The following is a 12,634-nucleotide window of genomic DNA, read 5'->3' on the forward strand; positions in this document are numbered from 1 at the left end:
TTTTAGGAGAGATATTTTGAAGCTCTAATTATGCTGACGAAGAAAATATAGCGAAGAGGGAAGGAACTTTCCCAGAATCATCCAGCTATGTTCAGCAGATCTGCAGCTTAGAAGCAGGTACTGCTCACTACAGCTCACACAGGCCCACAGGCCACTGCTCTGGGATCCCCAAGGCCACCCTTGCTGGCCAAGAAGTGTGAGGAGTGGTCATACTCCAAAGAGCTGGGGGGGGGGGGCTTAGGTATGTCTCTGACCACTAGGGGATTCTCAGGACCCCTGCTTGGGCTCCTGATGCTCTGGGGCTTGGGTCACTTTTGCAGGACCAGTTGAGCATGGAGGAGCCCAGTTAGGGGAATCATCTCTGCATTTTCTCTTTTCTTGCCTTGAATTCAAAGCTGAGGATGGTGGGGTGCCCCTCCTCAGCATCCAGCATCACTTCCCAGAATGAGCATTTCTCTGCATTAAAAGCAAACACACATATTTTCCCCCATTTAAGTTTGTTGTGCTAAACAAATTAATCTAGCACCAGATTATATTATGAAGAACCATAAATCATTTCCAAGATAAGCATCTGTCGAGTTGGATTAGCAATATCCAATGTACTGTGAATTAATTTGCTAAGCCTTATAATGGTGTCCCGGGCGTTTAACTTTAGTAATAACAAATGTAATTTGGAAGAAATGGGAACTCGTTTTCTCATCCACGTCTATATAGTAAGTGACGTAGGCAGGGAGATGACAATAAATGAACGCACCACTAGACTCTATTATGATGATGGCTTGGGAGTTTATTGAGGTAAAAACTAATGCTTTGTAAACGGCCGCTTGTGTGCCTGGCACAGAAATGAATGGCAGGCTCTGTGTGTCTGTGGATTCCAGAAGGAGGCTACAGGAGAGACGGTTGAAGCACAGTCCTGCAGACCCTCACCCATGATGCTCCCAAGCTCACGGCCTCTATCCCTCCATCCTGACCCATGGGCCCCAGCATTAAGATGGAGCTTGGCTTTGCGTCCATAGATATGTTGCTCTCTAGGGAAGAATTGCTCAGAATAAAAACTGCAGCTCTCTTGTCCAGGTGAAGGGAGGAAGTAGGTCATGGAACAAAAGCCACCCACTCCTGTCCAACTAATGACCATAGCCTGCCTGCTGGCCAGTTTGCAAAATCTAATGCACACACAGAGTGCAAGGGACGGCATGGTAATCGGGTTGCACAGGGATCCTGAGGAGCAATTCTCTCTGTCCTCTGGGTTCTGAAGAGGACCCATGTCAGCTCTAAACCCCAAGGAAGTAGAGAGGCAAGCCAGGGGTGGGAGAGACTGAACAGTGCCCCCATCACCTTCCTGCTTATGCCCTGGAATTTGTGTCCTGTATTACAAGTTATCAAATACTGCTACTGGTCAAGAATGTGCATGGACAGTTCCGAACTAAACCTGAAAGTCGTGATGGGGTCTGGGGCCATGGCCTGTTCACAGAAGCCAAGGATGCTAGCAGTGGGTGGGAACAAATGGGTCCAGGATTCTGGGCTGCCCCTTGGCTGGCCTGAAGCTAGGTATATACAAGGGGCTACTAGAGAAGGGAAGTGCTTTGGTCTGGGAGATTTCCAAGGGCTACTCCCTTTGAAGCAATTGGAGGAGTTGAGAAAGAAAAAATGACGATGCAGTAGATATTTCAAAACCAGGAAATGCTAATTGTGTGCACGCACCTAGAATGACACAGGCAGAAGAACCAAAGCCACCTGTCTGACCTCCATCCTCCAAACACCTCTCAACCTGACTTCAGGGACAAGATACCCCAGAGCCCGAGCCAGTGTGCAATGCCTCAGCTAACACTGAAGGGAATTCCTCCTGATAACCTGGCCTCCGCCTCTCCTGCTGTTTAAGGTAATTCCTAACTCTGGGTGGGTCTGGTAGTTGCCCCTCCAGAGTGCTGCACCCTGGAAGGTTTCTGAAGATGCCACACACCCTACCTCCATCAGCAGATGTGCTCACACCTGATTCCCAGGCTGGTTCAGGAGATTAAGTTCTGGCATTTGAGAAGATGCTGCTCAATGTCTGGTGGGGTTCACAATCCCCTACAAGGTCAGGGCGGGTACATGCCCACCTCTAGGTCACTACTAGGGAGAGACCCTCTCCCTTCTCGCTTAATCTACTAGAAGAGCCTGGCCACTCCTCGTAGAGCATAACCGTTTTTTGCCAGGACGTGGACATGTGCAAGTTCATGGACACAAAGTTCCCCATCTCGCCCTCAGGTACTATGGCTTTAGGTGCTCCTGCTAGAAAACAGACAATCCCAGCATCACTTGTAAGCCACACCCTCCCAAAGCACCCCACAACCCAAATCCATCCAGAGAAGGCGTGGGCGTACCTGAGGTCTCCCCCAGAACCCGCGGGGGCTGGCTGTCTCGGCCACTGTCTCTGCTGGGACTGGTGGAAGGCTCCGTTGTGCTTACCCCAACCGGGATCCTACTCCTGGGGTCCAGGGGCTCAGTGACCCCTTGAGTCTGCAGTGTCACGGAAGTGGCCGTGGTGGCTGTGGCGGTGGTGGTGGCGGTGGCCACAGTTGTCTTCCGCGTTTGGAAGATGGAGACCGTGGTGGGGCTGTAAAAGCCCGGGAATGTGTTGGATTCCAGGACCTCCTCCTCCCCTGTGGGCCCCCAGGCAATGAACTCCGTCTCCGTGGTGGGCCTGCTGCCCCGGAAGTCAAAGCTGTTGAAAGCGGGCCCCTGTAGGTGCCTCTTCCCCCGCCGCAGGAGGGCCTGCTGGTCCGTGGGGGCCCCGCTGGCCCCTGCAGAGGAGGAGGAGGTGGGGGAGGAGCTCAGGGAAGGGCTGGATTTGGCAGCAGCTGGGGGCTTGGCCAGCCCCCCTTTGGGCCCAAGAGTGGCCTCCTGATCCCTGGGTCTGTGTGCCCGTCGGGCCCGGGGACTCGGCATCTGTCCGTGACTGTGTCCGCGTTCCACGCGAGGCGGCCGGGGGCTCCACACAGGAGCGGGGATCCGGGCGGGCTGTCCACTCTTAAAACTCCACAAGCGAGGTGGCCGGTGGGGTGGCCGAGGCAGTAGCCGGAACTCGGGGCCCGGGCCCAGGGACTCACACGCGGGCAGATCCAGGGCGAGCTGAAACATGGCTATAAGGATCCAAGCATGGCTTCCTAGGGAGCAGCCGGGCCAGCGGATGAACATGGAACTGCATGGGAAAGAGAGAAGAGGGTCAGTGGGGGCCTCCACCCGGGGGGCTCTCTCCACCCCAACTCCAGGTCGAGGAAACACTCTCCTAGTAACGAGCACTAATCCCAACTTCCAAAGAGGAATGAAACCCTTCATTAGTCCCCTTCAAAGGCCAACTCATGTCTGCTCTGCTAGCATTGCTGAAGGACAGGCCCAACCTCACTTGTCAGGACCCACTTCTCCTCCCAGGAGCTCTCCCGTACATGGCCAGATGATGACAAGCTGGTGTCAAAGAATCCGCTTACAGGAGGGACACTGAGTCCCCAAAGCCCCCAGAGAGATGATGACCTCAGGGGTCTTCCATCCCACTTTGGTTTGACCCAGAATAAAACAGAGGTACCAAGAGGGAACCAAGGAGGGGACAGCAGAGCCAGGAATGTGTCCACACACCACGCCCAAGGCCCGGCACGTCGCTCTGGGTCACAGAAGTCCCCACTCCAGGGTGAGTGATGCTGAGCCCACAGCTGCCAGTCCTGAGGTCTGGAGGGACGGGGGTTTCAGACCGTGGGGCTTCCCATGGGGCACAGAGTCCCACACCTGCTGCTCCGGCTGGGCCCTGGGCCCTGCCACCCCCACCCCCTCCGCCTCCTATTTCAGTCGGACACGTCTATTTGAAAGCAGGCTTGTGGCCTCAAATGCCGTGATGTGTGCACAGGGAAAGCTGCTGACTTGCGGCCACCTCTGGATCTCACTCATGTGAAAAGTTGACTCATTGGAAAAGACTCTGATGCTGGGAGGGACTGGGGGCAGGAGGAGAAGGGGACGACAGAGGATGAGATGGCTGGATGGCATCACCGACTCGATGGATGTGAGTTTGAGTGAACTCCAGGAGTTGGTGATGGACAGGGAGCCCTGGCGTGCTGCAATTCATGGGGTCGAAAAGAGTCGGACACAACTGAGCGACTGGACTGAACTGAACTGAACTGAACTGGATCTCACTCAGAAGATGTGCTGCCCGGAAGTGGAAAGTTCATCAAGGCACCAACTCCACCAAGAGCTTGCTCTGCTGACACTGACCTCCCATGCAGGTGCCCTGGCAAACCCTGCGTCCTCAGCGTGGGGAGGCTGGGGAGGGCACACCCCTCAGCCAGGGCAGAGGGCTGAGCATGCGCTGTGCCTGGGCAGGATGGAGCCAGGTCAGGATGCAGCCACACGCAGGGCAGGGGAACCCGGCCCCCAGGTCCTCCCACCTGCTTAGTTAGATAAATGAGGGCTGGGGACAGGTGCCCTTCAAAATCAGAGCTCAGCACCAATGTCAAATCTGAAAATTGACACAAAGCCAGAATTTAGGGATGGTGATGGGCAGGGGTGGGTGTGTGTGTTCAGTGAGCTGAGCTGCCAACCCAAACGCTGCTCGGAACCAGGCCTGTGGAAGCGGAGTTCGACAGCATTTCTTAGCCAGGCTGTGATATGACTTTAAAAGTGACTAATTCAGACCCTGAGTATGAGGCTGTCCATGTGCCTGGGGCTGACCTATGCTCGCCAGCACCCAGAAAGGTGCTGTGCCCCTGGACATCCGTGTGTTGAAAGAAACAAACTTGTATTAATGAGTGCTAATTGCCAAAAAGGACAGATCCCAGAATAATAAGGCCTTGGTTTTTTAATCGGAACGAGAAAGTGCTTGGCTGCAGAAATTAGGAACTGCTCATTATGCTAATGTTTCCGCATCAAGAGGCTGCCGGTGTGCAATTTCTCGGCATGGCCAGCCCAGGGCAGTGCAGGGACCAGGCCAGCTTCACACAGAGATTCAGGTCAGCAAGGGGTCCCCCAGGCACACACCGAAGGCAGCTGCTCTGTGGACTCTTGAGGTTTAGAAGCCCCCAGGGAAGTCCAGCCCCCAGGGAAGTGAGACACTGCTTCCAGCAGGTGTGATCTCAGCTTGGAGGATGCCACTGGCCACCCCCAGGCACCCACAAGGCAGTGCTGAGCACCCTCAGCCTCACAGACACCCCCAGGCCTTATAAGGTATCACTGGGTTGCACCAGGCTTCACCAGGAACCCCCATGCCTCATCTTGTAACCTGTCTTCACTGGGCACCACCAAGTGCCACCACCTTACCAGGTGTCACTAGGCCTCACCACATCCCATCAGGCACCCCGAGACTCCTCCAGGTACTACCAGGAGCCCCCAGGTCTCAGCAGGTCTCACCAGGCTACACCAGGTACAATCAGGTCCTGTTAGGTACTACCAGGCCTCAGTAGGTGCCACCAGGTACCACTAGGCCTTGTCTTGTAACCTTAGGCTTCACCAGGCACCACCAAGTACCACCACCTCACCAGGTCTCACAGTACCCCACCAGTCACCAATAGGCCCCTCCAGGTATGACCAGGAACCCTCGGGCCTCCCCAGGTACCTGCATACCCAGGCCTCTCCAGGCACCCCCAGGTACCACAGTCACATCGGGCCTCACCAGGCTGAATGAAGAGCAGCTATACACAAACCCACTTGCCACCTCTACCTGGAGAAGTATCACCCCAGGAAATTAAAACAGCAGCCCCTGAGCCTGTGCCTGCCTGCCCGGCATAACTTCACACGCAGGATATTTCTGCCGTTTTCCACCAATCATGAGCTGTAATTGGTTACCATGGAAACCCTCTTTTCCATGCCACCCAGCTGTTATGTAGAAAAGCCAGGCCATCACAATGGCAGGGAGAGCTAGATGTATTTTTTCCTCTTCCAGTCCAGTCTCTTTCTTTTTGAACTGGTGGACTTGTTCACAGGGAAAACAGGAGGCCAGGTGAACAGGTCAGGACAGAGACTCCACCCACCCTACCCCCCAACCCCCAGCAGCCAGGAAATGCAGGGCTCAGGGTGGGGACAGAGCAAGCCCCTCAAACAAGGAGGTCAGCGGCTGATCCTGTGGCCTCTTTACAGGGGACCCATCATCACCCATCTCTTTACAAGGGTCAAAGGCTCCACCCCCTGCTCTATCAGCAGGCCTGCTGCCTCTACGTGAAATCTGGACCTTCCTGGACTGGTGTGGGGACACGCTGGGCTGAAGACGCACCTTGGCATGAGGGGATTCAGCCAGGTCTGCAAGGACCATGTGAGGGGCAGCAGGTCACCTCTGTCCTCATCCCTCAGCTGGTCCTGAAACCAGGCAGGACCCAAGGAACACTCTGCTGTGACACTGCTCAGCACAGGACTGGGAAGCCCCCAACACCACACCCAGTTTATGATGAAGGGGTTCTTGGAGAATCACATATCCTCTCACTCAGGAAGGCATCCACGGTGCCATCAGCCTATTCTCAAGAGAACCCCACACATCTGTGGGGGCTGGGAGCACCTGAGACTGCTGCTAACACTGCTGAGGATGCCACTGACCATCAGGGCTGGCAGGTGACTCACCAAGGTCAGGTCACAGTGCAGGCAGAGGTGTGGCCAGCTCCCCCTAAACTCTGGGGCCTCCACAGACCCCTTACAAAATACTACCACTTCACCCCCACATGGATGGCTGCGAGCAAAAAGACAGACCATTCCAAGTGTTGGTGGGGATGCGGGGGAGACAGGAAGTCTCATGCATCATTGGTGAGAACGTGAAATGCGGCAGCCATTAAACAGTTTGGAAGTTCCTCAAAGACTGAGAGTTACCAGTGGACCCAGAAATTCCACTCTTGGGAGCAAAAATGTGTACCTGAATGTTCACAGCAGTATTATTTCTAACAGAGGAAAGGGGAGACAGCCTCAGTGTCCATCAGCTGATGAGTGGATAAAGAAAGGTGGCCCAGCCCTACAGTCCATAAAATGGAAAGAAGTATGGGGGCAGGATGAATTGGGAGATTTGGGACTGACATATACACACTACTGATTCTATGAATAAAACAGATAACTAAGGAGAACTGACCGTGTGGCACAAGAAACTCTCTTCAGTGCTCTGCTGCTGCTGCTGCTAAGTCGCTTCAGTCTTGTCCGACTCTTTGCAACCCCATAGACGGCAGCCCACCACGCTCCATCGTACCTGGGATTCTCCAGGCAAGAACACTGGAGTGGGTTGCCATTTCCTTCTCCAATGCATGAAAGAGAAAAGTGAAAGTGAAGTCGCTCAGTCGTGTCTGACTCCTAGCGACCCCATGGACCCCATGGACTCTCCAGGCAAGAGTACTGGAGTGGGGTGCCATTGCCTTCTCCGCTCAGTGCTCTATGGTGATCTAAATGGGAAGGGAACCCAAAAAAGAGGCGACATATGTAAACACACTGCTGATCTGCTTTGCTGTAAGTAGAAAATAACACAATATTTACCAGCTGAGCTACCTGGGAAGATCACTGTACAGCAACTACACTCCAATGAATTTTTTTTTTAAAGGAAATAAGTGCTGATACACGTTACCACATGGATGGACCTTGAAGACATCACAAAGAAGTTACAAAAGGCTGCATGTTGCACGATTCTATTTACATGAAATGCCCAGAATCAATCAATCCACAGGGACAGAAAGTAGACTGGTGGTTGCCGGGAGCTGGGGGCAGGGAGGTTGGGAGTTACTATCTAAACTCTAATGATTACAGGATTTCTTTTAGGGGCGATAAGAATGTTCCAGAATTATAGTGGCAACAGTTGTACAAATTTGTGAATATATCAAAACTACTAACATCTGCACTTTAAAGGAGTGGATTTTAGGGTGTGTAATAGTGGGCTGCCGTCTATGGGGTCGCACAGAGTCAGACACGACTGAAGTGACTTAGCAGCAGCAGACTGGATCTGAAGAGGTGGTGTGTGCCAGGGTAGAGTAGACAGGCTTGGGGGGCCCTGCACTGAGGCCCAGTCCTGCTCCCAGTCATGGCAGGCAGGAGGAAAGAAAGGATGCTGGGGTCAGAGGCGGCCTTGGCAATAAACTTGCGGCTGAGACTTCAGGTGTGTCCTCATGATCCTTGCCTGAATGTCCAGCTGCCCATCTATACTCCATGACAGACGGCTCCCCCACGGCAGCATCCCAGCCCAGACTTTCAAATGAAGAACAAACACCCCAGTCACCCCCACCTGACTGCTCCAAAATCGGGAACTACGGCTCCATCTCACTTTACTTTCTAGTTTGCAGGCTTTTTGCTTCTCTCCCTTTTAAATTTTTATTGAGATTTTTTTTTTCCCCAAGAATGGTTTAATAAGATTCAGCAAATTGAGATTCAATTCGATACCTTCTGTGTATTTTCTTCACTGAAGAAAATCACTGTCAATTAAGGGAGACAAAGACGTCTCTCCCGTTTAAGGGTGCACTTTTCTCGAGCGAGGCGTCTGCAAGGGTGCCTCCCGCAAGCAGCTGGCTTCCACTTGCTTGAGCACCGGGCCTGGACCACAAGTTCATGCAGGAGCCCTGAGTCTGCACGGCTCAGAGGCCATACCACAATCTCCAGGATGGGACAGGACCCTAGAGGTGTCAGGTAGGTGGCCAGCCTGTCCCAGCCCTGCCACAGGCAGTGACCAGCACCCCGTGTGCAATCTCAGCACCAGATGACTGAGGGAGACCCCCACCTTCCATGTCTGCTCTTGGGCTTGTCATCAGCTGGCTTGAGGGACAAGTCATGGTAGGAATAATTCTGTTTGAGGTTGGCCTGAATGTGGGCTTGTTGCGTCTGCTTCACAGGCCCTAGACACATTTGGAGCAGTGGCATGGAGGACTCCACACCTTCTAAGAAGAACCGTGCGTCTGTGATCAATAATTGACAGGGTACAACCTGAAATGACTCCAAAGATGCATGTGCGACAGACACAGATGAGCTTCCTCCAGCACAGAGTTGGCTCTGGGGGAGTCCGTGTTCCTAAGTGGACACTCCCAATCCCCTGCAGACTCGAGCATCTCTTCACCTGGGACCCCTGTTCAGTCTACCTGCCCCACTTTCAGCATGACCCTGCGTGCAGATGCCTCTCCATCCCACGCCACTTATTGGTTTGTTTGTTTAAATAAGCTTTCTAGAGCAGTTTTATCTTTTTTAAATTTAAAAAAACTTTATTTTGTATTCAAGAATAGCCAATTAACAACATTGTGATAGCTTCAGGTGAACAGCAAATGGACTTAGCCATACATATACATGTATCTATTCTCCCCAAAACTCCCCTTCCATCCAGGCTGCAACATAACACTTAGCAGAGTTTCCTGTTCTATACAGTAGGTCCTTGTTGACTACACATTTTAAACATAGCAGTGTGCACATGTCCATCCCAAATTCCCTAATTACCCCTTCCCATCCCGCCCGCTGTCCATCCCCCTCCCTGAACCATAAGTTCCTTCTCCAAGTCTCCGACTCTGTTTCTATTTTGTAAACAAGTTCATCTGCATCATTTCAGATTCCACATAAAAGGGAAGTCATATATTTCTCCTTCTCTGTCTGACTTACTTCACTCACGATGACACTCTCCAGGTCCATCCATGTTGTTGCAAGCGGCATTATTTCCTTCTTTTCATGGCTGAGTAGCATTCCATTGTGTATACGGACCACATCGTCTTTATCCATTCCTCTGTCGATAGACGGTTAGGTTGCTCCCATGTCTTGGCCATCGTAAACAGTGCTGCAATGAACACTGGTGTGTGTGTATCCTTTTGGATCATGTTTTCCTCTGGTATACACCCAGGAATGGGATTGCAGGGTCATATGGTAGCTTTTGGACTTTCCTCATGGCTCAGATGGTAAACTGTCTACAATGCGAGAGACCTGGGTTCAATCCCTGGGTTGGGAAGATTCCCTGGAGAAGGAAATGGCAACCCACTCCAGTACTCTTGCCTTGAAAATCCCATGGACGGAGGAGCTTGGCGCAGGCTACTGTCCAAGGGGCTGCAAATGGTAGCTTTCAGAGCAGTTTTAGATTCACAGAAAATTGCACAAGGGCACAGAGAACTCCTGTGTAGTCCTCCAGAGTCCTCTATGAGAACATCCTACATCACCAACATGAATCCATCAAAACTAGAACACACAGGCCCATGACCAGGAACCAAGTTCCACACTGTATTAGGGTTTCACCAGTTCTCTCTTTCAGGATCCCGCTCAGGCCCCCATGTGACATCAGTCATCACGTTTCCTCAAGCTCCTCTAGACTGTGATGGACGCTCGGACTCCCTTTCTCTGTACGACCTTGAAAGTTTTGAGCAGGATGGGTTGGGTAGTTTGTAGGATGGTCCTCTACTGGGATTTGTCTGGTGCTTCTCTCAAGGTTAGTCTGGCCTGATGGGTTCTTAGGAGGAAACACAGAACTGCAGCAGCCTCCTCATCACATGATATTGGGGGCACCTGCTGTCAGCACAACCCACCACTGCTGATGACCTCAGCCCCCTGTGATGTCCTGTCAGCCAGGAGTCCCCACTGAAAAGTAATGACTGTCCCCTTTCCACATGCTCATCTCAGGAAGCAGGACCCCAAGCACAGCAAACACTCGAGGGAGAAAACCCACTTTGTTTTTAACTCTTCAAATCTCATCCATCCAGCAGCCAAGCCATGTTGTTGTTCAGTTGCTAAGTCATGTCCAACTCTTTGCAATCTCTTGGACTGCAGCACGCCAGGCTTCCCTGTCCTTCACGATCTCTTGGAGTTTGCTCAAACTCACACCCATTGAGTCAGTGATGCCATCCAACCATCTCATCCTCTGTCGCCCCCTTCTCTTCCTGCCTTCATTATTTCCATGTTATTCCAAATATTTCAATATTTCCCAGCATCAGGGTCTTTTCCAATGAGTCAGCTCTTCACATCAGGTGGCCAAAGTTTTAGAGCTTCAGCTTCAGCATCAGCATCAGTCCTTCCAATGAATATTCAGGATTGATTTCCTTGAGGATTGACTGGTTTGATCTCCTTGCAGTCCAAGGGACTCTCAAGGGTCTTCTCCAACATCACAATTTGAAAGCATCAGTTCTTCAGCACTCAGCCTTCTTTATGGTCCAACTCTAACATCCATACATGACTATAGGAAAAACGATAGCTTTGACTATACAGAGTTTTGTCAGCAAAGTGATGTCTCTGCTTATTAATACTCTGTGGAAAGGGACAAATCTGAGCAAGTCATTGTCCCAAACAGAGAGGACAGTGGTGACAGGCAGGATTTTCTCTTCCTTTCAAACCTACCTTCCAAGTGCTTTGGGGGTGTGGGCTGGCAGGAAGGCACTGGGGTGCCCAGCCATGGGATCTCCCCCTCAGGGAGCTGGAGGGAGGCTTGGGAGGAACAAGTCATGAGATTCTCTCTCAGGATATTCAGAGCTGCCCTCTCCTAGAAACTGATGGCAGAATTCTGTTCTTTGAAAAAGACCAGAGACCGTGGAGCGCAGGCTTTGGGTCCGGGGTGGATGGAGGTGGCAGTGAGTCTTCTGAGGTCATGTCCCAGATCGCAAGGCTGGGACAGAGGGGAGAGGACAGTCACGCTTAACGTTGCCCTTCGGGCAAAGTGAAACTCCAGGTGGACTCAGCACCCTCTCCTCCTGGTGGAACATACATCCCATGAGGAAGCAGCAGCATCGGTTCTAGCTGAGGCGGGAGAGCTTGGTACCCAGGGCAGGAAAAGCTGTGTCACCTGATTCAGTGTTGCCCCAGGTTCTCTGCCCTGGAGAAAGTGGGACAAGGACTTCCAGCACCAGGGTATGTCCATCTCCCCCCTCCACACGGGACCCTCTGGTGCCCAGATGCACTCGAGGGGCCCCCTTCCACCCTGTGTACCCTGGATCCCCAACAGCAACAATAGAGTGCAGCAGCTTCTGACTATTTCTCGAGAGCAGAGACCCACCCTCCCTGCTCATGGACACAGGTGCCTCAACTTCCACCCCTCCATACCGGCTCCAGAAGGGAACACACACTTTCTTCTGGAAAGTGTCACTGGTTCAGTTTTCCTAATGAAACAAATGCAGCCTTGATTCATTCAAACAGTGCTCCCAGCCCGATATCACCATGATGTCCTGCTGGAGCTGCTCCGTGCTCAGCCCCAGGACTCAGGGGATTAAAGCCTCCCAAGGAAACAGCAACCCACTCCAGTACTCTTGCCTAGAAAACCCCATGGATGGAGGAGCTTGGTACAGGCTACTGTCCATGGGGTCGCAGAGTTGGGCACAACTGAGCGACTTCACTTCACTTCACTTCCCTTCAGGAAAGGTGCTCATGGTGCCTGAGCTTTCGTACTCCAAGGCCCCCATGGATGCCGGGCACACACACGATGTCGGACGTGGAGAGGGAGCAGCCCTGGAAATAAATCTCCAACACAACAGGCAACAGGATATCTCTGGCTACTCTCCTTCCCTGGAGAGTGGGATCAGTCCTGGGTCTGCGGGCCCTTCAGCACCCTCCACTTGGCACCCTCTCTTTCCCGGTGCCTCACAGTGAGCGAAGCACAGGAAGATCAGTCTCCTGATAGACCCCTTTGTCCTGCAGCATCTGTGTGTAGGTGCCCTCATCCCAAACCATCATTACCCAGGTGTGGGCAACAGGAGACCCAGGAATGAAGGGGCCT

At 52.5% G+C, this 12,634-nt stretch overlaps 1 protein-coding gene across 1 annotated transcript in view; it reads right to left on the reverse strand.

Annotated features, from left to right (window-relative positions):
* Nucleotides 1–12,634, reverse strand: part of AJAP1 (adherens junctions associated protein 1) — a 127,843-nt gene that overhangs the window by 66,190 nt on the left and 49,019 nt on the right. The window contains exon 2 of the mRNA XM_069544846.1: nt 2,364–3,181. Coding sequence (XP_069400947.1) covers nt 2,364–3,181 — 818 coding nt within the window. The remainder of the gene's footprint in view (nt 1–2,363; nt 3,182–12,634) is intronic.

The sequence above is a fragment of the Ovis canadensis genome, chromosome 12, assembly GCF_042477335.2.
Source record: "Ovis canadensis isolate MfBH-ARS-UI-01 breed Bighorn chromosome 12, ARS-UI_OviCan_v2, whole genome shotgun sequence".
Taxonomy (NCBI): Eukaryota; Metazoa; Chordata; class Mammalia; order Artiodactyla; family Bovidae; genus Ovis; species Ovis canadensis.